At 51.0% G+C, this 25,159-nt stretch overlaps 1 protein-coding gene across 1 annotated transcript in view; it reads left to right on the top strand.

Moving 5' to 3' along the window:
• The window catches only part of LOC144736306 (stAR-related lipid transfer protein 13-like), a gene marked incomplete at its 5' end in the record, with an annotated part of 150,757 nt that overhangs the window by 12,851 nt on the left and 112,747 nt on the right, over positions 1 to 25,159 (top strand). The window contains 2 exon segments of the mRNA XM_078618953.1: positions 3,815 to 3,967; positions 9,945 to 10,013. Coding sequence (XP_078475079.1) covers positions 3,815 to 3,967; positions 9,945 to 10,013 — 222 coding nt within the window.

Raw genomic sequence — 25,159 nt, 5'->3', positions numbered from 1 at the left:
CAGTAGATGCGGTTCAGTCCGGGGTTGTGGTCCCCATGAGCTTCACTGTGGGAGATCGAAGCCAGCGGATCTTTTGCGTCGTTGGATGTTTTTTGCGACTTGGCGCTCATTACACACAAAGTACTTGCCACGAATGAACCACAGTAACCTGCTGACCCCAAGACCAAGGAGCATAAACCAACACGCAAGCTCCGGTCATCCTCGCAGCGAACTGGCCAACTCGAACAATTGCCCGAACCTTGACAACGTGCAAAAGAAAACCGGAGCAATGATGGGAAAGCCTTTTAGGCCAAGGCGATGATGCCACACGCCATGTGCGGACTTTCGCTTTCCCTCCCCGATGACGTCACGCGCGACATCATCCTACAAAGTCGCCCGCTGCTGTGTGACGTCATCACGCCATTCGACGTCTCTGCCGCGAATCGAATGCTGCGTTTGCGAGGAAGAAGCACGCGTGTTGGAGAGCCGTGTGGAGGAATCCACGCACGTGCGTGCTTTTTCTTCCCCCGTCCATTTGCGAAACGGAAAGATTCCACCTCGACGCACGATGGGCTCAAAACGGTCAACGCAAACCCAACAAGGCGACACTCTCGCCGTTGCCTCCTCCTGTCCTGCTACCCCACCACGCGTGGTGTCCGCAGTCGACACATTCCGAGAACCCTCGCTCTGTCCGCGAGCGTTTTCAGCATGGGTGGAAAAAACCCGATTTTTCCAGCGTCAGGCATCGGGTTTTTTCTTTAATACAATTAAACCCGATTTCGGGGAATTAAAACCTGGTTTAATGAATACGAAACTCTGATAGGCTGCTTCCTCGTCGGTGCTGCTATCGTACTCGGGGCCGTCGGGAAAGGGGTAGTCGTAGAATGCGGCGGGTAGGTTGGTGTTGATGAACACGAGCTTCTCCTCCACAATCGTGGGCGCCAGTGAGTTCCTTAGAATGGAATGGATGAAGCCCATCTTTGAGAAGTGCGGTTCATAATTAGAACCAATTAAACTGGATCTCAGATGGTCGGGTTTAATATAAAAAGACAATTAAACCCGATTGTAAAAAAACCCTACTGTGCCACCCTCGGTTTTCAGGAACATAACGCTGCAGTAAACCTCGTTCCAATGGGGAAAAACGGGGTTACGGTCCCGGTACGAGTGAACATGGGGGAAATGGTAAATTAATCATGCATTATGAAGAACAATGTGTTTTTTTTGTATTACTGATGATGATGATTTGACGACGATGAGGAATTCAGGAGGATGACTTCTCGGGAAGACGCGGGGCGTTTGACAACAACGCCGCATGGCTGTTGTCATTTTAGCACTTTGGGGGGGGTGGGGGGGGTAAACGTTTAGCCGCAACACTTTTCCCGATTGCATTCACGGTCTTTTTAATGGACCCCCTCGCCCCCTCCGCGGTCGACTCGTTCGCACCAAAACGGCACCAAGTCGTCGTCGGCGTCGTCGGCGGCTCCGTGGTTCCGCCCTGGGCGGTTGACGACCACCGTCTCCGCACGCTGCCGGATAGTTTGTAAAAAAAGTAAGTAACTATTTTTCCCTTTGTCCATTTATCCACTAGGAGGCAACAGTAGGCCTTTCATTCCTTGCAAAAATACGAGCTGGCTGGGTTGCTTGGAGGTCGCGGTGCTGAGCTTGGTGGTACCCTGTGATCAACCCGTCTTCTCGGTTGGAGTCGGCTTATGGGTCTCATTGAACTGCACGCAAAAACCCATCGCGTTCAATTCTTGATTCCGCGCTTCATCCGTCTCAATTTCGGATCGGAGAATTGAGAATATCAAGTTTTGTGAGAGCACGGCGGACACTTCTCTCAGTGGCAGGGTGGTTGGGAAAGCTTTGCTCCTTACATGTGCGCACCGGAGGTCAGTTGGAGAAGGGATCTCGGAGGTAACTCTGTGATGTCCACTTCCATGGGCCGTAAAAGAATATGTTGTCTCGAGCAAACAATTAAATTGATGTCCCTTTGTCGGTTTACTGCTGGATGAAGGCATCCCCCCCCCACAGTGTCTATCATGAAAGGTTGTTTGACCATACTTCACCATACCGGTCGGTGTGGTCAGCAAAGGCATGGGGGGAGCGGTGCCCAGGTCCAGTTCAGATATCACCGGCCTCGAATGTTGGCTGTGCACTGGGAAGTGAACCCGGAGCTCGCGGGGTTCACCGTGACATGCCTTAGCTGCTACGCCAACGCTATTCATAACAGCTATAATTGTGCGTGACAATATACGCACTGTCCTCGCGAGCCCGTGACTTGAACAGCTCAGTCAAATTCTTTTTTTCCGCCCCGTTCCGAGGCCGCTCCGTTAGGCGCGAGTGTGAGCGCATGCATGCACTCACGCTCGCGCGTGCGCCTCTTTGTGGGCTTTGCCGGAATAAGAGGCTGCTGTGTGCATGCGGGTGGAGGAGAGGGAGAGTCGGGGGTTTGCGGAGGATGGGAGAGACGATGAGCACCGTACACCACAGACAGAACACCACGGGCCCTTGAAAATAGCCCCCGGGTAAATTGAGTCTCGTGAAGAATATTGTTGTACGTGGGGGGGTGGGTAGGGGGTGAATGTCCGTGGTGTGGCTGTGAATGAGCTGTGAATGATCGTGGTGAGGTGGTGAATGGCCGTGGTGTGGCGCTACTGAACACTGAGGTCCCTTTTTCCGACTTTCTAGTACTCTGCACAATTTTGGTTTCAAAATGTGTCCCGTGCTGTTACATCACAGACATCCGTGGGTCCTCAGCGAGAGCAGTCAGCACAAGGCGCCTGGCAACCATAACGCACCATGCACGCAAGCTTCTTTGCACAGCGCCGCACACAGACAAAGATCCCCTGTGTAGCCTTAATAGACTTGGTGGCAAGTGCCGTTAGCGAGCAGCACCTGCGAAGGTCGGACGGCGCACGACATGTGTGGCCGGCGCCGCGCCCGGCCGCCTTTGTCTCCCCAGTGCTGATGTTTACCACACACAGCACCAGGTATACATTTGAGGCTGCGTCGACTTAAGGGGAGTCCCAGTACCTATTCGGTTGTTTGTTACTGATTGTGGACATGAGCGGGAATACAACTCGGGTTGCCGGGTTGGTAGCTCTGTGTGTTAACCAATGCGCCACCGCTCCCCACAACAGTACCACACACACTCGCCACCGTACACACGCACCACCTCACAAATGCACCACCATGCACACTCACCACCACACACACTCACCACCTCGCACACTAACCACCTCACACACTCACCACCTCACATGCGCACCACCGCACACACGCACCACGGCAAACACCACATCACACACTCGCCACCTCGCACATGCACCACCTCGCACACGCACCACCGCACACACCACCGTGCACACTCACCACCTCGCACACTCACCACCTCGCACACTCACCACCTCGCACACTCTCCACCTCGCACATGCACCACCGCGCACACTCTCCATCTCGCACACACACCACCTCGCACACTCACCACCGCGTGTGTGTGTAAGTCTGTTATGTCGAGCGGTGGTGCGGTAGTTAGCCCACTGCATGACGAATACCCGGCGATCAAAGTTCCATTCCCGACCACGGCTGACATCAACGGCGGATGTCCGAATCGGTCCCGGTGCCAGTGGCGTAACGCCCTCGTGCGCCGTGCCTGCCTTCATAGTACCACTCGCCAATGTCCCGCGCGGGCTTTGTAAACTTCAAGGCCTCTCCCGCGGCGAGCTGCTTGGTCCGGCCTCAAATGTGCACCTAGCCCAGCACGGGCACCGCGGCGAACTCGGCGCCGATCGGTAGCTAACGGCGGCTGTTGTCTTGCCATTGTCCCTGCCTGCAGAAGGTGGAGGGAGCTGAGCGGTCGTTCTCCAGGCAAGACTCCATGGTGCTGCTCATGAAGAAGCTCGACCAGCTGGACCTGGACATCGAGGAGGCTCTGAGCGCACCGTGCACGCCCAGCGGGACACCCGTCCTGAAGAGACGCAAGATGCCGGTGTGTATGCTCCCCCCGCCACTACACCCACCACTCCCCCCACCACTACACCCACCACTCTCCTAGTCGCTACACCCACCACTCCCCCCACCACCAAACCCACCACTCCCCCCACCACTATACCCACCACTGCCCCCACCACCACACCCACCACTCCCCCCACCACTATACCCACCACTCCCTCCACCACTACACCCACCACTACACCCACCACTCCCCCCACCACCACGCCCACCACTCCCCCCACCACCACACCCACCACTCTCCTCACTTCCACACCCACCACTCCCCCCACCACTACACTCACCATTGCCCCCACCACCACACCCACCACTCCCCCCACCACTATACCCACCACTCCCCCCACCACCACACCCGCCACTCCCCCCACCACTCCCCCCACCACTCCCCCCACCACTACATCCACCACTCGCCCCGCCACTGCCCCCGCCACTGCCGGGTGGCTCAGTAGTCAGAGACGCTGAACCGGCACCGCTGGGATGCTGGGTTGCAGTCCAGGTTGCAGTCCAGGTTGCAGCCGTTGCTTGTGATTGAACCGGGTTCTCAAGTTGATGGGTCCCAGCCCCGACAGTCACCAATGACCACACCAAGATAATCATGACAATTTTTTTTATTGGTTCTGCACTCAATTTGGCTAAATTCCCGCTCCGAAAATGAACGCGTGGTTCTGACCGCCATGCGACCAACATTGCTCCTGTGCGGCAGAGTGAGTGGGAAGTGCTGTCCTCAACTGTGTCTGAACTAAACCATTTATATTCTTGGTTCTTTCGGTAAAGTCACATAGAAGGGAAATATTTTATTATTTCCCTTCTACGTGACTATATGAACCCTGCAGTCACGAAAGGCCCTACTGAGCCACGATGTAGCTCTCTTTCAGCTGCGACCTGGCAGTTACAAACGATAGCTCATTTAAGTGGCTTATCGTGCGGGAATTTATCGCAACCAAATACTCTAAACCAGGGGTCCTCAAACTACGGCCCGCGGGCCACATGCGGCCCGCCGAGGACATTTATCCGGCCCATGGTCACTAATTGGGCTGCGCTTGTGAGCACTAATTGGGCTGCGCTGGTGAGCAATAATTGGGCTGCGCTGGTGAGCACTCATTGGGCTGCGGTGGTGGGCACTGATTGGGCTGCGGTGGCGAGCACTGATTTGGCTGCGCTGGTGAGCACTGATTGAGCTGCGGCGGTGGGCACTGATTGAGCTGCGGCGGTGGGCACTGATTGAGCTGCGCTGGTGAATGGTTCAATGGGCCAATTGACTGGACTTGCCCCCCAGGCCTAAGGCTGCTAGCCCTCCCCTGGCTGCGCTTGACTGGCTCTCCCTCCCTCAGCTCCATCACTTGCCCCTCGGCTCCACTCCCAGTGATATTCCTGTGTGCTGGGGATGTAGATCCCCAGCACACGCACCGCTGAGGGGTAATATCAGAGTGATCTCTGATCTCTGGAGGGGCTGCCTGCTGTTTTCCCGTGCTGGTCAGTGACAGACAGCCGAGGAGTAGGAAACCCAATTTAAATGACAGTAAGTGCATTTATTTTCTGATTGCTATTCAGTTGTATGAGGTTATATGTTGTATGTTGTGTAAACCCCGGTTCATACTGTTGCGATCTCTGAGCAGTGCGAGTTCAGCCATATGCTTGTATGGCTGAACTTGCATTAGATTCGGAAGAAAAAAGGCACATGTGCCTTCTTTTTTCCTGCAGTGGAATCGGATCGCATGGGTCTTCTCCCCCATGCGATCAGATTCCTATGCGAGTTCGCAGATCGCACTGCGATCTGTGAACAAAACTGCAGGTGTAATTAACTTTTTAATGGCACCCGCACCAGTGTGAGCCTGGGGTAAAAGTGGAGTTCCCCCAATCAGACTGCATTGATGGGCAGTGCAGTCTGTATGTCTCTGTGTGGGCAAAGTTATTGCTGGTATATTGTTTTTGTAGCGCTGTATATATATATTGGTATTTTACTAATAGCAATTTTGAGTCCCTAGGAAACAATGATGTCAAGAAAGAGAAACATTGACTCGGGGTGTAGGATATTCAAAGAACAGTGGACTTATGATTACTTTTTCATGCAGTACAAGGAAAGAGCTGTGTGTCTGATATGCCAGAATATAGTGTCTGTGTTCAAAGAATACAATTTACGTCGACACTATGAAACTCAACATAAAGATAAATATGATTGTTTGGTCGGAGAAGTGAGGAAAGATAAAATATTAAAACTGAAAAATACATTAACAACTCAGCAAAATACTTTTGTGAAGCAGAAGCAGATAAATATTTTATCACTGCGAGCAAGTTTTCAAGTTGCCAAGCTAATAGTGTGCACTGGCAGACCATTCGTGGAGGGAGAATTTGTTAAAGAATGCCTTCTTTCTGTTGCCAAAGAGATGTGTCCAGAGAAGGCCGATTTATTTAGTACAGTGAGTCTTTCAGGACCTACAATTACACGGAGGATTGAAGAAATGGGAGACAATTTGCATCAGCATTTGCAAAACTCCACAAAAAAACTTTCCTATTTTTCCTTGGCACTCGACGAAAGCAATGATGTTCGTGATTCTGCAACACCTTCTAATTTTTATTCGTGGGACGAATGACTATTTCGAAGTCACAGAAGAGCTTGCTGCACTGCAAAGCATCAAAGGAACAACTACAGGAGAGGATATATATGAAAAGGTTTGCCAAACTGTGAATGGTTTGGAGCTGAACTGGGCTAAACTAGCCAGTGTGACAACTGATGGTGCTCCTAGCATGGTGGGGTCTAAGAAAGGAGTAATTGCTCGCATTAACCAAGAGATGGACAAACATAACCATTCTCATCCAATAGCCATACACTGCCTCATCCACCAACAAGCGCTGTGTAGTAAATCACTGAAGTGGGACTGTTATGAAAATTGTGGTATCTTGTGTTAACTTCATTAGAGCTCATGCACTAAACCACAGACAATTTTAGGAATTTCTGTCTGAGCTAAATGTTGACTATGAAGATGTTCTGCACCACACAGAAGTCCGTTGGCTGAGTCGAGGGAGAGTTTTGAAACGTTTCTATGACTTACTTCCACAGATTACAGCTTTTCTGCTTTCAAAAAACAAAGAAGTACCAGAGCTCAATGATGCAGAATGGAAATGGCACCTTGCCTTTCTGACAGATGTAACAGAGCTACTCAACAGTTTCAATGTGCAACTTCAAGGAAAGGGGAAGCTCAACTGTGATATGCAATCACATGTCAAAGCATTTGAAGTAAAATTAGGCCTCCTCATCAAACAAGTGAAGGAGGAAAACTTCTGCCATCTCCCTACAACTCAAAATCTGTTAGCGGAAAAATCATTGGTTGCATTCCCAAACAAAACATGTGTGGATTCACTGGAAAAATTGCAAAAGGAGTTCCAATTTAGATTTAAAGAGCTTCATCTCCATGAACAGGACATACAGCTTTTCCGTAACCCATTTTCTATTGACATTGAAAATGTGGATACAATTTACCAAATGGAACTGGCTGAACTGCAGAATTGTGACTCTCTGAAAGACGCATTCAAGTCAAGCAGCCTTCATAATTTCTATGCATCTCTCCCCTCTGAGACATATCTTCATCTCAGGAACTATGCACTCAAAATGGCAACCATCTTTGGCAGCACTTATGTCTGTGAACAGACTTTTAACAGAATGAAACATTTGAAATCTCCAACCAGATATAGACTAACGGATGCACACTTGCATCACTTGTTACGATTAGCAGTGACAAATATGGAACCGGACATTGACCATCTCATTAGCCAAAAGCAGGCCCATAGTTCCCATTGAAATACTGGCAAGTTTGTTGATTTAACTTTACTTGTTCTTCATTTTAAATATTGTATTTGTTCCCGTTTTGTTTCTTCACTTCAAAATAAGATATATACAGTGTGCATAGGAATTTGTTCATAGTTTTTTTTAACTATAGTCCGGCCCTCCAACGGTCTGAGGGACAGTGAACTGGCCCCCTGTTTAAAAAGTTTGAGGACCCCTGCTCTAAACGCATGATTCTAAAGGTTACTTGTAGAAGAAGGGATTTTCGTGGTAGCCCTGTGATATCCGCTTCCGTGGGCCGTTCTCCAACATAAAGATCTCCACTGCTATGCGAGAGATCCAAAAGGATCCTTCATCCTATGGAATGACTCCCAAAACATCCACAAATATATTGGACCAGACTGGTGTAGACCAGCTTCTTGGGGTTAACTACCTCGCCTGGTATACAGGAGTGCGTGGGTTCGATCCCGACCCTGACGATGCCTGCTGTATATTTGGATCGCGTAAATGTATAAATGTGTCGTTAAAACCCGCCACCACCCGACACAGCCAACTAGTAAGGGTTGTCACGTAAACAGAACTTGGCCAATTCGTCACTAGTACAGCACACCGGTGTGTTGGAGAGCCAAGCCACAACATTTACAATCAGAGTGCGACATTTCACCAATAATTACAACTATCTTCATTAGGCGACAGAAAACAGCTATTATGGATGATATTGGTCGCGAAAGCCTATGTGTTAAACTGTATATTTGGAGTTTGAGTGGATTTTTCCTCCAGGCCCTCCGTCTCGTACCTTCCCATTTAGAATCGACGCGCATTTCAAGTATTTGGCTGCGATATATTTCCATGCGATGATGATAAGCCACTTTGTTGAGCTGCCATTTGTGGCCAGGTCGCTTCTCAAAAAGATCTGCACAGCTCATTGGGGCCTTACCTTGTAAAATAAAAATAGGGACAGTATGGCATGTCTGGCATAACGCAGCGCACATAGTAACGCGTAATCGCTACAGCTTACATTGTGCGTGTGCGTGTGACTGTCAGCGAGTACGGGCTGTGGATTAACCACACTCGCGATGGTCCGTATACAAAGAGAGAAAACGTGGATTTTGTCGCTCGTTTTCGGGACTCCTGCTCCCGCCGAAGCTGCTCCTGACTCAGGGACTCGGTGGCCGCTTAAGGAACAGCATAGACGCGGCAATGAAGACCAGCCACCTGGCGGTGGTGGCGGCAGCGGTGGTGGTGGCTACGCTGCACGTGGCTTTGGAGGAAGTAGCTTGGGCTGGTGGATCGCACAAATGTTGCAAAACTGTGGACCTCACCAGTTCCGTCTGTATGGGATAGATCGTTGCCCCATCGCACGCGTGGGTTTTTTCCGGGAGCTCCGGTTTCCTTCCACGTGTAAGCCCTCGTTAATTCGCCGATAACGTCTTGACATGTAGAGGACCACAGAGCTTGGGAAACTGTTTGCACCGGATCTGCCGCATAGCTGCTGTCTTCGAGCTTGTCCGTGGTTCTTCCTTGCTCGATCCTCCGAGTGGTTCTGTCTCTTCGAGAGCGAGCGAGATCTGTGCGGCGGTGGGGGTGGGGGCACGTTATCAGCTGAAGCTATTCAACATCTTCACCCCACTCCCCCCATCTCCCCCCCACCCCCCAATGTAACGGCGTGGCCCAACGAAGCGGAGGCAAAGGGGAACAACCGGGCACCTCGTGATTCGCTAAACCAATCTTCTTCTGTTCAGGCTCGTGAAGATGGATTTGAGGATGATGTCCTCCTGAGGGTCTTCGAAGAAACACATTTGGGTAATTGCCAAACGAAGGTTGCTTAATCGAGAGGAAAGCCCGCCAAACGTGTTGGTGGTTGTGCGCTTCACGTAGCTCACGGGCAGGCGGCCAAGGACTTGAAAGGCCACGGTTAGGAGATTCCCAATGTTTCTACTGAACCAGCGATACGGGGGTGGGGGGGGCACCTTAGTACGAAGACCTTAATTGACGTTGGGCCGTCCCATCGTCCAACCTGCACCACCCCGGATCGCCGTGCATTCAACCGCACGACCGTGCCGGTATTGCGAGCGCTCCCGCACAGTTGACGAGCGGAGGCCACGTGGACGTCGTTTCTCATCGCGGGCCCATCGCGTGTCATCCTCCGGCTCTCCCCCTTTCCCCTCTCAAGGTTGCCGTCGAGCAGGGGCAGAACATCCTCCGCGTCAAGCAGAAGCCGCCGCCGTCTGCACGGAGAGCCGTGAGTCTTGCTCGCATTCCCTTGCTTGGCGCACCTTCATCGATGTTGTTGTCGTCATCGTCGTCGCTGTCATCACATTAATATAAACGGTCATCGTCATCATGACAGTCATTGTCATCACATTTGTGTATGCTATCATCATCGTCATCACTGTCACTATATATGCCTGCTGTATATTTGGAGTTTGCGTCCCTCTCTGTCTCTCATCATCATCACAGTAGCTAGATTTTAACAATCTTGCCTGGTAAACAGGATCATGGGTTCGACTCCGACCCTGACGATGCCTGCTGCTGTATATTTGGAGTCTGCATGTCTCTCTCTGTCATCACCATCACGGTGGCTAGGAGATGTTAACTACCTTGCCTGGTAAACAGGGGTCATGGGTTCGACTCCGACCCTGACGATGCCTGCTGCTGTATATTTGGAGTCTGCATGCCTCTCTCTGTCATCACCATCACGGTAGCTAGGAGATGTTAACTACCTGGCCTGGTGTACAGGAGGTCATGGGTTCGACTCCGACCCTGACGATGCCTGCTGTATATTTGGAGTCTGCGTCTCTCTCTCTCTTATCATCATTCCGTTGGCTAGGAGATGTTAACTACCTGGCCTGGTGTACAGGAGGTCGTGGGATCGATCCCGACCCTGACCATGCCTGCTGTATATTTGAACTTTGCGTGTTCTCCCCGTGGTCGCGTGGACTTTCCCCCGGGTCGTCCCCATTTAGAATCGACGTCACGTGTTTCGAGTACTTGGCCACCGCTGTAAATTCCCACGTGGCGACGATGAGCCACTTCGTTGTGGCCAGCTCGTTTCTGAAAAATAAGTTAACACCGCGCTCGGCGTAACGAAAAATGTCAAAGGCGGCGCGGCCCTGCGGCCGCTCGTTCGCACTCCGCCGCAAGGGTCGCTCACGAAGGGGGGAGCCCCACGGAGTTCCGCTCGTGGGCGATGCTTTGGCCGACTCGTGCACGCCGACCGTACGTCTAGGGAGCAGTGGGAGCGACCCACGCTTTACCCCACAACACGCGGCCGTGCCGATGTGCTCGCGGCGGCGTAGACACCCGCGCTGCAGGGGCGGATTAAAGGTGGCGGGGAGGCGGGGGAGGTTGGAAGGAGGGATTTCAACTTTTTGGTTTTACTGTCGCAATTTTTTATTTTATTATATTACCAGGCAAGACCCGCTGAGCTATACAGCTCTTTTAGAGAAGCAACCTAGCCAACGAAGTGGCTTATCTTTACAGGGGAATTGAGAGCAGCCAAATACTCCAAACGCACGACGTTGATTCTAGATGTGGAGGGAAAAAACTGGAGGACCCGGAGAAAAATCCACGTGGCTACGGGAAGAGAGACCCGCAAACTCCAAATATAGAGCACGAGTCAGGGTCGGGATCGAACTCGCCACCTCTTGTATACCAGGCGAGGTAATTAACATCTCCTGGTGCCCCCTTTTTAACAAACTCGTACCGTTGTTGCAACTGCCGCGCCTGGAGATCAAATCGGCGTATGTCTATATTGACAGTGTTCTGTACTCAGACGACAGCAAAACGTGTGAAGCCTTGCACTTTTTAACCAGATGGTATTTTGATATGCTACATTTGGCAGCATATCAGCACGTTCATCATGTATGCGCAGTGAAGAAAGGCCATTGCCTGAAACGTCACCTGTTATATGCACGTTTCTGTTTACGGCCGCGGAGTTTTTCTCCAGCATTGTTGATTTGGCACCACCTGTAGCCGGGTCGTTGTCCCTCCTGCGGGTTGGCACAGCGAGTAGCATTTTTCTTGTGACCGTTCCCCTTGATGGCCAGGTGTCAGGGTAGACGTTTTTGTTTGATGAGTCACCGTACTTGGCTCAGTGTGACGGTAGAGTTTTGTCAATGATCATTTGACCACGAGGAATTTTTGGCTTGAATTCAATTCCGGAATTTTTACACTCGTACGGTTGACAACTGGTGCCTCATAGTTGTCCACAGTAATAATGTTGTTCAGGCCATTGTGAATCTGTTAATGGCGACCAACGCGCACCACCTTCGCGTTATTGCGAGCCTTTATTTGTCAACAACGGACGCTGTCTTCGAGCGCATGCACCACCACCGCCAGGCGGCTGGTCTTTATTGCCACGTCTTTGCTGTTCCTTAAGCGGCCACTGAGTCCCTGCGTCAGGAGCAGCTTCGTCTTCTCTCCCAGCATCCCCTCGCCCTTGTGCTTCCCCTTTTTACATCCCTCGAGCCCCCTTTCTCGAAGGTTCCCTTGACCTGTCTCCCTCAGCCAATCCCCGTCCTCCTTGTCCAACGGTTCTCAACCGTTCTCCTCTCAGTCAGCCTTCGTTTTCCTGCCCTTTGCGTTTTGTATCTCTCCTCCAATCCCTTCAATTATCTGCCTCGAGCCAATCCCCTTTCAGGCCTTTCTACCTCCCCTTCTCCGTCCTCCACCCCACGTGGTCTCTCTCAGATTAGGGGGGACCAATCAGAGGCCTCGTTTCACTTCCTGACTGCCCGTGTTTGCACGTGCACTGTACGTGCTATGTCAGGTAAGTGGTCTGATGTGTTTTGGTCTTCACAAATCTACTGCTGGATGAAGGCCTCCTCATGGTATTTGCGTTCATTTTTGGTGGGAGGTTGCTTGACCATAGCCTCACCGTGTGGCTAGAGTTCAGAGGTCGCTCGGCACCACCTCTGCGTACGGCTGACGTTGCTGTGAAGCTGTAAAACAACATCCGCCGTCGTTTCACATCGACGTGGCTGCGCCAGATGAACGAGTCGGGAGCTGTGGGGTGACACGTCGCCGCGGCGATGCCTCCTCCTCCGTTTTGGTGAATGGGCCGTTGAGTCGTTGTGGATGTTCACCACCGATGGCTGGCAAACAAACTCGGCCTTGCTGGCTTCGCAGTGTGCTACTTAACCGAATTTGACTTCGGTGGCTGAAGGAAGCGTGGAGTAAAACATGGAACACCGTGCCAAATGGCACGTGGCACAATCTGACGGCGCGTTGGGTGAGCTCCTTCTCTGGTTGGTGTCAACGACAACGCTCGGAGCGCAGCTTCATTCGACGGTGCACGGTGATGACGAAAAGAGCGACAGAAGCACGCAATAGGGAGCCATGTCTCGAAGCGCAGACGCCGTCAACACTCACACGCCACTTTCCGCTGCCGTGCGCCCCTCCTAACGAGTCGGCGCTCTCCGCAGACGCGCAAAGTCGGGCAGCAATACCAGCGGCATTCCTCAAATGCTTTGCGTACAAGTTTGCACGGACGACACATCCATCGCCAAATTACTTTTTAAAGGCGGCGCAGTGGTGGTGGCGGCCGCCTCTGAGTGCAAGTGCGCTCCACCGCGCAGCGCACGTGGCGTGGATAATGACCCCACTATTTGGCATCGGAGGAAAGGGGGGGCGGAGGTGCCGATGGCGGTAGTGGGGGGGGGGGGCGGGGGGGCACGGCGTGGACACTGAGCGTCCTTTGTGCGGGGGGTTGATGGCTCCATGGTGAATGGCTCCCTTCACCGTGCCAGCGGCCCAATGGCCCTCGCTCCCCCGCATAGCCGCTTCAGAGATCCGCGGCGGGGCCCAGATGGGCCGCAGCTAGGAGGGCACTCCGGGCGTCTCGTAGAATCGAGGTGGCGGCGGTGACGATGTCATAAATGATCGCCTCGTTTTACAGGCTTAGCCGAGCCCCCACCACTTGAAAACTCTAGTTTGTTTCTGTTAATTCCCACGCCTGTGGGTTACTCAAAAAAACGTCAATAATATTTGGGCCAAAATTTAAATCGTTACTTGTTTTTTTTACGTGGTTGCTTGGCAACGTCCGGCTGACGCGCCGCCGCGTGGCCCCGCTGTCGGTGAACGCTGATCGACCCGGCGCCATTCAATGACCGCCGTCGTTTCACGGGTGGCAGCACGCGGCCGTCGAGCGGTGCCCCACTCCGGGGCAGCGACCCCGTTCCGGTCGCCCCCCGCTCTCGCCTCCGTACACGACGGCTGGCCCTCTACGTCGTTCCTACGAGAGTGCGGAAATTTGTGTGCGCGTCCGCTGACCTCAAACTAGCTGGCTCGGATCTCTGCCAGTGCCAGGAAATGAACTGCGGTGCCTTTGGCGCAGATCTCGGAGATCTGATGTTGGACCATTCGTGCAATTGCCTCTTTGGACTGAAGGTAAGTTCACTTTGAATTTTCGTTATCTGTTCAAAATAAAACGCAGTCGCACACACGCGAGCGACCGTTGCGGAGGAGTGTACGAGCAATGGAGCGTGTTGGGTCTCGTCTAAAGGCCTACATTGAGGCCGGCCCGTTTGGGCCGTAGCGCGCAGTTCGGCACAACGCCTGACAATTCGCTCAGCGTGTCCGGGAACGTCTGCGGCAGCCGGAATTGAGCGGCGCTCCCTTGAGCTAAGACTTTGGTCCCGTTGTCCAAATGCCGCATCACCAAAGGCTCGCCCGGTTCGTGATTTTGTGGACAGATCCCATCTGGGGTAGATCTGTCTTGTCTCTCAATCTGTGTAGGAAAAAAAGTCAAACAGAATCTGGTCTTTGAGTTTCTTGAGTAAACATTCTATCAATGGCCAATCTCTCTGTGTTTTACTGTATGCTTGTATGTATGTTGAACTTATTTTGCACCATACGTAGCCAGCCGTGCTAATCGAAGGTGCGGGGGGAAGGACAACAAACTTAACACCAAAAACCAGTTTACAATCTAGATTTAAAAGTGCATAGCTCCGGTGGCTTCCTAACATCGGAAGGAAGAGCGTTCCAGACGGCCGCAGAAGCGCATCTGAAAGCGCCGCGCGATGCGGTAACCCTCCTCGTGTACCGTGCCGGCCTTCACAGGTTTTCATCAACAGCACTTGCCCCAAAAAGTCTGCAAGGCTATAAGGGGGATCTTTGCCTTTGTGTCTAACTTCATTTCGCACCGAACGTATCCAAACGTGCTAATCAGAGGGATTGTAATATTGTAATGTCTCCTCATAAACCAAGCAGTTGGTTTTCCTTCATGAAACTGCATCAAACGCCGATAGTCTGTCTATAATTGATTGTTAATATTTATGCTTGTTTACCTCAAGACACTTTCTGCCAAGTTTTCGTAACAGGAGCTGATGGTAGCTGCTGCTGCTGTGTAATTGAGTAATTTGCAGGTAATGTTTCAGCATTCGGATGTTTGGCCAATGCCGGTTCCACTGCGTGTGGGCTTGGCTATGCGAGGAAGCCAGAGAAGTCTGAAACAGGGGAGAACGTACACACTCACTTACACTCACTCACACACACACTCATTTACACACTCACACACACACTCATACACTCACTCACACACACACTCTCACACACACACACTCACTCACACACTCACTCACATACTCACTCACACACTCACACACTCACACACTCACTCACTCACACACTTACTCACATACTCACTCACACACTCACACACACACTCACACACACACTCACACACTCACACAAACACTCACACACACTCACACACTTACTCACACACTCACTCACACACTCATTCACACACACACTCACTCACACACTCACACACTCATACACTCACTCACACACCCTCGCACACACTCAACTACACAAAGACAAAGATTTCCCGTATATCCTTAACAGACTGTAGGGGCAAGTGCTGTTAGCGAGGACCTATGAAGGCCGGAACGGTACACGAGGGGGTGGGTGGCCAGCACCACGCCCGACCGCCTTTGTCTCCCCAGTGGCGATGTTTACACACCGCACCAGGTACTAGTTTGAGGCCGAGTCGACCTAGAGGAGGCCCAGGACCGGTTCAGATAAACGTCACCGAGATTGGTGGCCGTGAGCCGGAATCAAACTCAGGTCGCCGGGTTCGTAGCGCAGGGCGTCGCGCTCACCGTGACTACACTAACCCACTCACTCGTGTGTAGCACGTTCGTTCGCTCACTCGCCCCACGCGTGTGTGTGTGGGGGGCAGTCTCAGCAGCGAAGCGACGAAATCGTGCGGATGCTCCATTTGACGCCGGTAAACCGAACCTTTAAGCAGCGCCGGAGAACGGCGGGGCCCGGCGGCCGCGTGCGTGAGGGTCCCAGTAGTCTGGTCGGGGTCGTGACTGTGGAGCCTAGCGGGAACTCCTCTCATCCGGGAATCTTTGCGCGTGTGGAAGACCAAGAGCAACTCTTAAGAGATTCGGTCCTAAGGGATTTCGCCGCTTTGTTTGAGAGTTGGGTGGACTGCTGCTTGGCCCCACTCGCTCACTCGCCCACCCGCTCGCCCAACCGCTCGCCCAACCGCTCACCCAACCGCTCCCCCAACCGCTCACCAAAACCGCTCACCCAACCGCTCACCTAACCGCTCACCCAACCGCTCACCCAACCGCTCACCCAACCACTCGCCCACCCGCTCACCCAACCACTCGCCCACGCGCTCATTTGTCCCAGTCACCTACTCTCCCACTCACGCAATCACCCACCAACTCAATCACCCACTCGCCCACTCATTCGCCCACTCCCACTCACTCGTACAAATACAGAGATCCCCAGTATAGCCTAAACAGACTGTAGGCGCAAGAGCTCTTTGCGATACTCTTTGGTTCTTTCGGTAAAGTCACGTAGGTATAAAATAAATTAAATCACGACGTTTCGGGCGCAACACAAGCAATCATCATCAGGTGGGAAAACCACAGCAATAATTGTTTTGCTGAAGTGGGGGAGAGATACCGTGGTAAGAGGTTATATAGGTAAGAGAAACGTCGTGATTTAATTTATTTTATTTTATACCTACGTGACTTTACCGAAAGAACCAAAGAGTATGGATTCCTGCAGTCACGAAAACTTCAAATCTAGATTGAGCTCTTAGCGAGCACCTATGAAGGCCGGCACTGCACACGAAGGGGATTGGTAGCCAGCATATACCGTGTCAACCCATACGGTCTACCCCGTATTCTTGTACAGGGGAATTTAGTTTTCAGGTCCATACAGCGTACAGCCGTTTCAATACGGGCAACAAGGATGACATAATTTGTCTTTTTGTGTTTCTCCCTTCCCTTGTGATCGGACTTTGTAGGATGAACGTTGAGATTTACAAGGGCACGGGGTGACCAATAAGGTCTGAATTGGTCTGTAATAAGGGAAGCACTGATAGCACCTCGCCCGGCCGCCTTTGTCTCCCCAGTTGCAATGTTTACACACCGCACCAGGTACTCATTTGAGGTTGAGTGGACCTAGGGGAGGCCCAGGAACGGTTCCGATAATCGTCACCGGTGTTGGCGGCCGTGAGCGGGAATCGAACTTGAGTCGCCGGGTTCGTAGCGCGGCGCACTAACCGCTACTACACTACCGTTCCCCACTCACGCTCGCTCAGCCGACCCACGTGTGGATGTGGGGGCAGCATCAAGCTATGAGGCCCCGCGCTTGTGGAGTCCGTAGTCGCAGTCGCATGAGGCGTCGGCGTCTCCCCTGTTCCTTGCCGATCCGGCAAAGCGCTGCGCATCGTTTGCGCTTGATATCGAAGCCGAGCTATGGCTGTGGTGGCGGTGGTTGTGGTGGGTTCGGGGGGCGGGGGCGGTCTGGGGGGTGCGGTCAGATCAGGGGGATTGCTGCTCACATGTTTGCTGGGCCCCGTTGAATTATCCACAGTCAAACGGGGCGAACTTCACAGCATCCTCTCGGCAATCTCAACCAAAGTAGCCCCACCACAGTCCTGCCAAGCGATGCCTGCACCCCCACCCACCCCCCCACGTCTCGCGCTGCACCAACAACAATGGGCCTTGGTTGAGCCGTGATGGCTCAACAATGAGCAACTGTGTCGCAACACAGCGGCAACAAAGTTGCAGTGTTTTATAAACGTGGCGCTGCGACGCTTGGAGGAAGGAGGAGGGTGCCCTGTGCCCGATGAACATTGCCCCATTGTACGGGACCATCCACTCGTGGCCGCGCGTGTGGGCACATACGCGCACACACGCGCGTCCGAGTTACACGTACGGACGCACGCGCGGCTGCATTGTGCGTCCGTGTCGCACGCACGCACACGCGCGTCCACGTCGCGCATCCGGCCCCGTTTCGTGAATCTACTGCCAAGCGAGGGACGCCCAATTCCTTGGGACTGTTTCGACCGTACTTCACCACGCTGGTCAACGCGTGAGGGTGGATGGGGGGAGTGTTGAACAGCAATTGGTGTGTCGCTCTACTGCTCCTGTCCCTTGCGTACGGCGATCGCCCATCCAAGCGTTGCCCAGGCTCCACGCCGCTTAGCTTCTGGGATCTTGACGGGATCAGTTCATTTCCAGGTGTGATTTGGTCTTCGGGCGGTTTTAAAGACTTGCCGAGCAATGAGAGAGTTTAACAGGGCTTTGTGCAAATCCTCTGTACGTGTCGACCACCAAGGCTCCGATCCCAATGGACCAATCAATTTTTTTCCCGCTCTCCTGTAATACTTGGAGCCATTTGTTTCACAAGGGCGCCGCATCTCGCTGCGTGTGGTGGTGTGGAGGAGTAGACCGAAATTGTCGCTCTAAAATAATATTAATTACACAGCCCTTTGTGCAACCACTGCTGAATGAAGGCTTCCCTATGGCATATCACCGTGGTGGCGAGATGTTAACTACCTCGCCTGGTATGCAGGAGGTCGTGGGTTCAATCCCGACACTGACGCCTGCTGCTGTATATTTGGAGTTTGCGTGTCTCTCTCTCTCATCATCATCACGGTGGCTAGGAGATGTTAACTACCTCGCCTGGTATGCAGGAAGTCATGGATTCGATCCCGACCCTTTAGCCTGCTGCTGCATATTTGGAGTTTGAGTGTGTCTCGCTCTCTCCGTTGTCGCGTGGATTTTTCTCCGGGTCCTCCGTTTGTCTCTCCACATTTTAAAACGTGTGCTTAGAGTATTTGGCTGCTATTGCCACGTGATGATGATAAGCCAACTTCGTTGGGCTACATCATTTGTGATGACCAGGTCGCTTCTGAAAAGGAGCTACACGGCTCAGTGGGGTCTTACCTGGTGAAATAAAAACAATAGTTTAGTGGAGTCCTCTTACCTGGGGCACTGGTCTGGCTGTCGGTGGTGATGTTGGCTGCTGTGTGGAATCCCAATGGAGTAATGTAGAACTTGTCAAATAAATGGGCGTAAGTCGGCAAACAGGCAAAACATGGGATGGCAGTGCAGCGGTAACATTTGTGCCTCGTGTCGAGGAAATCCTGAGTTCGAATCCCGACCTGCGTGCGGTTTGTGGGTTTCTCCACCTCGTTTTCAACAATCGGTCTCGTCTGGGCTCTCTCTTTTCCTCCCAAAGCCAACCTCCCCTTTCCCCCGCCCCTTCATACTAATATATCGGTTATTGATCAACCATCCCGATGGCGAAAATTAACTGAGAGTTATTCAACTCGATGACGCTCCGTAACATCACTGCACTCCCCCCCGGCCTCGACGTACCAGCTGCGGTGTCAACTTCGCGGGGGCTGCGTGGGTGAATGAATGACGGCGGCGTGATTCTATATAGACGATAATTATCGTGATTTGAAATAAAGTTATGATCATTATCGTCATCGTCGCGGTAGCAAGAGGGTCATCTATTGGCCGCACCCTTATTGATCGGAGTGACAGTGTATATTGTTGTTGTTATCCATAATAGAGGTGTTTGGGTTAGGTCACGTAAATATGGTGTAGTGGTGTGGGGAGTGGTGGGGGAGTGGTCTGGGTAGTGGTGGGGGGAGTGGTGGGGGGAGTGGTGGGTGTAGTGGTGGGGGAAGTGGTGGGGGAAGTGGTGGGTGTAGTGGTGGGGGAGTGGTGGGGGAGTGGTGGGGGAGTGGTGGGGAGTGGTGGGAGTAGTGGTGGGGGAGTGGTGGGGGGAGTGGTGGGTGTAGTGGTGAGGGAGTGGTGGGTGTAGTGGTGAGGGAGTGGTGGGTGTAGTGGTGGGGGAGTGGTGGGTGTAGTGGTGGGTGTAGTGGTATGGGGAGTGGTGGGTGTAGTGGTGTGGGGAGTGGCGGGTGTAGTGGTGGGGGAGTGGTGGGTGTAGTGGTATGAGGAGTGGTGGGTGTAGTGGTGGGGAAGTGGTGGGAGTAGTGATGGGGGAGTGGTGGGTGTAGTGGCGGGGGGAGTGGTGGGTGTAGTGGTGGGGAAGTGGTGGGTGTAGTGGTGTGGGGAGTAGTGGGTGTAGTGGTGGGGGGAGTGGTGGGAGTAGTGATGGGGGAGTGGTGGGTGTAGTAGTGGGGGATTGGTGGGTGTAGTGGTGGGGGGAGTGGTGGGTGTAGTGGTGTGGGGATTGGTGGGTGTAGTGAGATGCTAGAAGTGAGAAGTTTAGTGGTGTGGTGTGATGACAGGTGCAGTGAAATAAGATCATTGTAGGCGAGCGTGGAGAAGCGGGGAGATCTTACCCTTTCGTACAGTTGCTGATGTAGTTGCAGAGACAATGACTAAGATTTCACATGCAGGTGGTCAAGCCAGCAGATAACCGCGTCAGGACCAAGCCAAGTGTCACAGCCCCAATGTCTCCGATCATTGCTACAACTCGGTGGGCTCTCATGAAAATGTCTTTTCCGAGACCAAGGTTTTCTGCAAACCTCCTGGCTACCCTCAAAGGTTTGTACACGAAGCCATACAAATATACAAACACAGACATAATTTCAACCGTGATGATGGTTACAAACTGAGTAATCATTGGAAAGATGTGATTAACCATGCAAAAAAAGATTTAACTACACTTATTTGACCAATCTTATTTATTATTTGACAGACAACTATTACAGGTGTACCATGTTTACCATGTTCACCATGTTTAGTTGTCACAAACCATAACAAAGGCTCACCCTCTTAAGCCTCACCTTACCATATGAATAAAAAGTGTGCTGAACTTGGCCCTTCCCCCCTCTCCAACCATTATATAAACGGAGTGGTAGCTCCTGCAATCTCTCATTTACTTGATACAGCTGTCGTGGCTGTGACGGTTCCACCTGAAGACGGAAGCTTGTGTTGCCTCCGAAACGTCGTGATTTTAATTTTATTTTACTTTTATTAATTTTAATGTTTTTACCTACGTGACTTTGCCAAAAAAACCTAAGAAAATGTCTCCTCCGTATTTGTGGATCGGGGCGTTCCGTCGTTACACGTTGTACTAAGGTCTGTTCTGGATGACCACAGTTGCACCACTACTACTGGAGAGTTTTCAATTTTCCCATTTGTGCATCATCATCTGGCATCTGCATCTACTGCCATGGTTTGTGCTGCGGATGCGGTTTAGAGGGTGGACCACGAGCAGCTTCGTGGAAGATCAAACCCCCAGGGATCATCTCCGTTGGGGCTTTCATAACAAGGTGGTGTTTGTGAGTTGTTTTCAACTCTCATTCAGCTCCCCAAGTTTCATCGGGGGTTTAACTGGCATGGAGATGAGAGATGCGGACACGGTAGAGATGAGAGAGGTTAATTGGCGTTCGTGAATTTGGGATCCCCTTGAGCTGCTTACAGCCCCAAAGATTTTGATAACTCGGCTTATGCCTAGCGCGGCCACCACGAAGTTGATTTATCAGGTCCATACGCATGGTACCGTACATCGGTAGATGCGTGCGTACGCGTGAATCCGTGTGTCTGTGGTAAAGCCTTGCGTCAACGTGTTGTAGACCCTGCGTGCATATTAACGCGTGAAATTGAGACATTCCTGCATTAAAAAGTGCCGTGCAAGGCATTTCAATTTCATACATCGGCTCTTGTGACCAATGTTATGATTCATAAGCAGTCGCCTCTATTGGGTTAGATTGGCGTGTAGGTAGCGTATATATTATTATTATTACACTGGTCAACACACTTTTTCTGGCAAAAGGTATTCCAACGGTTTTAAGGTAATTTTGGGGTGCTGATTCCAAATCTGGCATCAGTTTCTGTCTATCACATCAGGTTTTTTAGGTATCAAATATTGCATTTTCAATAAAGACTGCAGAAGAAAAATATTAAATAAATGTGGATATCTACATAAAATTATATTATGAACACACTATCCTAAAAATACAGCACCATATTTTAGCACTAAAACAGTCACTGACTCGCAACAACTTGCAATCATAAGTGACAGAGTTAATTTCAAGTAAAATCAATTAAAATGGGGTATGCCGATAGCATAAAAATCAGATGTGATAGAGTAAATCTGAGATCAGATTTGGAATCAGCACCCTGAAATTAGTCGAAAACAGCTGCAAAATTCCAGGCCAGAAAAAAAATTGTTGACCAGTGTTATTTTTAACGGTAGCCCTCCACCACCCAGCGACAGCGCTAATCAGATCGAGTTATCACATCGTTGGCAAGTCGGACATATTGGCGGTACCGCACCGGTGCAGCGTACGAACTGAAACAGTCGGACGATACTCTTTGGTTCTTTCGGTAAAGTCACGTAGAGTATAAAATAAAATAAATTAAATCTCACGACGTTGCTGGCGCAACACAAGCGTCCGTCATCAGGTGGGACAACCACAGCAAGAGGGGCTACTGTAACAAGTGGCTTTATATAGCCTCTTGTTACAGCAGCCCTTTTGCCCACTTCACCAATTGTTTCTTGCTGTGGTTGTCCCACCTGCTGACAGACGCTTGTGTTGCGCCCGAAACGTCGTGATTTAATTTATTTGATTTTCTACCTACGTGACTTTACCGAAAGAACCAAAGAGTATGGATCCCTGCAGTCACGAAAACTTCAAATCTAGTCGGACGATGTCGCTGTTGCCCCTTGAGTGAGCTGCAGAACTCTCCGTCAGAAGTTGCCACTTCGATTCAGCGGCCGTTTTCTCATTCGAACGTGCGGTGGTGACCAATTGCAGAGCCAGGATTTTCAGGTAGGGAGGGTGGCAACCCCTCCAGCAATGAAAAATGATAGAGGAGTTGTTAATAAGTAAGGACTTGTCCCTTGCTTTTTATTCGACGCGTGTGCGGCGATGGCACAGCCATCGATCGAGGGTCGAATTCGCACCGCGTTGTGCGATCGGCATCGTGCTCGCTGAAGGTGAATGCCTTCAGGGAAGTCGTGTACTGTATACGCAACTGCGCACAATTCTGAGTCACTTATAACTGCTTTGCCGTTACTTATTGCCAATTATGGACTCAGACTATTGTCCTATCATCTCATAGAGTCCCTGGTAAGTAATAATATGCTACGCAGTGGCAGTGGGGGTCGCAAAATGTTGATTTATTACAAATAAACCCCAATGATCCGATCGAAATTAGGGATTTCGATCGGATCATTGGGGGGGCATGTGCCACCCACCGCCCCACTGGCTCTGCCAGTGGTGGTGACACCACCACGAATCGTAATCTTTGTGATGCCACCGTCCCACCTTAAAAACGATTCCAGAAACGAATCTAGGAACCGATTCTCGGGCAAGATGAGTGAATTCTTGCCTCTGGAACACGGAGGCAGCCAATGGTCATCAGGGCTGGGCACTGCTTTACGGCAACAGACTGAGAAGCTTTGTGTTCAGCCGCTCCTCCGATTATCACGGTTGGCTATGTATGGTGCGGAAGAAGTTCAACATACATACGTAACATTCGTCTTGCGACTGCTTCGACATCACGAGAACTGATTTTGACTCCCCACCACCCCGCAAGATTTTCTGACCGTTGGTTACGAATCGCCGCGGGAAAATAAACAATCATTGCTAAAAATGTGCCTTTTTTATTTTATAATACCGCGATACGTTCAAACGTGCCCCAATTGAATTGGCTCATCATCGAAAACCGGAGGAGGAGGAATGTTGGAACGGCGAAGAACCTGCTGCTTGCCCAAGCGAGTGCTAAGCTTTGTGAACACCGCATGGGGCCGGGGGGGGGGTGCAGTGGAATTCAGAAACGTGCCGAACGTTTCAACAGTCGCACCGGGAGATGGCATCGAACCGGCGACCATCCCTTGCCCCCAGGATCGCAAGTATGGTGATGCTACTGACCGTTAGTCCACGGCAGCCGGCCTTAACGAGATCCCCCCTGACAGGGCTTGCCCCACCACCCCTGGCAGGCTGAATGGGGGGGGGGGGGGGGGTCATCATCGTTCCCGCTGGTTATTGTCACACTTATATACAGGGCGGCCCAGAAAGTTATTATTTATTTTAGCGAATCACGTATGGATTATTGACTTTATTTTTAAAAAATGTTCAAAAGTCATGTAGAAGGGAAATAATAAAATAATAAAAAATATTAAACAATACAATTCTCACGACGTTTCGACTGCAACACAAGAAATCGTCATCAGGTGTGAAATCAACATCAAGAACATTTTCAGAATTTTCAAATTTTCAAAATTTTCAAACTTTCAAAATGTTCTAATTTTCTTGCTGTGGATTTCACACCTGATGATGATTGCTTGTGTTGCAGTGGAAACGTCGTGAGAATTGTTTTTCCCTTCTACATGACTTTACCGAAAGTACCAAGAATCTGAATCCCTGGAGTCACGAAAGCTTTAAATCAAAATGTTCAAAACTTCCATAGGCCTTATCCTTTCTGGCAATACAACAGGGGTTGTGTTAATATGTTCAAACGCCAAATAGATATCTTGTGCAAGCAATCAAGTTACTGCATTAAACACATGGTACTTGCGGTGAACATGCAAACAAACACGCTCTGATAATATACGACATTGTTTTTGGCCTCCACCGTTTTTAGGGCCTAGTCTCACCAGTGTCAGACAAGAGAATGCAAAAGCCGTACAGTACAAGGACAATGCACTATCAGAGCATTGAAAGCTCGGGGTGAGCAGATGTATCATGGGGTAAAACCCTTTCTTTTTTTTTACTTCCATTAACATTAAATAGACGATGACCCAATTCTCTTTTGAAATGAATTTAGGAATTTGTGTTTTTACACGCTTTTATTTAACTCACTCTGTCTGTTGTTGTTGTCGTATCCTCAAATCTTGTAACTCAATTTTAACCCACTTCCCAATGTGGTATCGACTGCAAACTTCGTATACTTATGTCATACTGATGACAATACTATATTCTATCGTAAAAAAAAAATTAACCATCTTTTTTATATGTTATGTGTCAGCTTGGATCTAATTGTCCACGCTCAACTGACGTTGGCTGTAATTGGCCAGGGCCCCTTATGCTATGGCAAGCTTTGGGGCCACTTCTTGGAGTCGTAGAGTTTTTCCATTACTAGTACGGTACATTTCATTAAAGCGTGTTCTTAAAAAAAGTATTTATAAAGATTA

Source organism: Lampetra planeri, chromosome 60 (genome assembly GCF_965212315.1).
Source record: "Lampetra planeri chromosome 60, kcLamPlan1.2.h2, whole genome shotgun sequence".
Lineage (NCBI taxonomy): Eukaryota > Metazoa > Chordata > Hyperoartia > Petromyzontiformes > Petromyzontidae > Lampetra > Lampetra planeri.
This window is presented reverse-complemented; position numbering and strand designations above follow the sequence as displayed.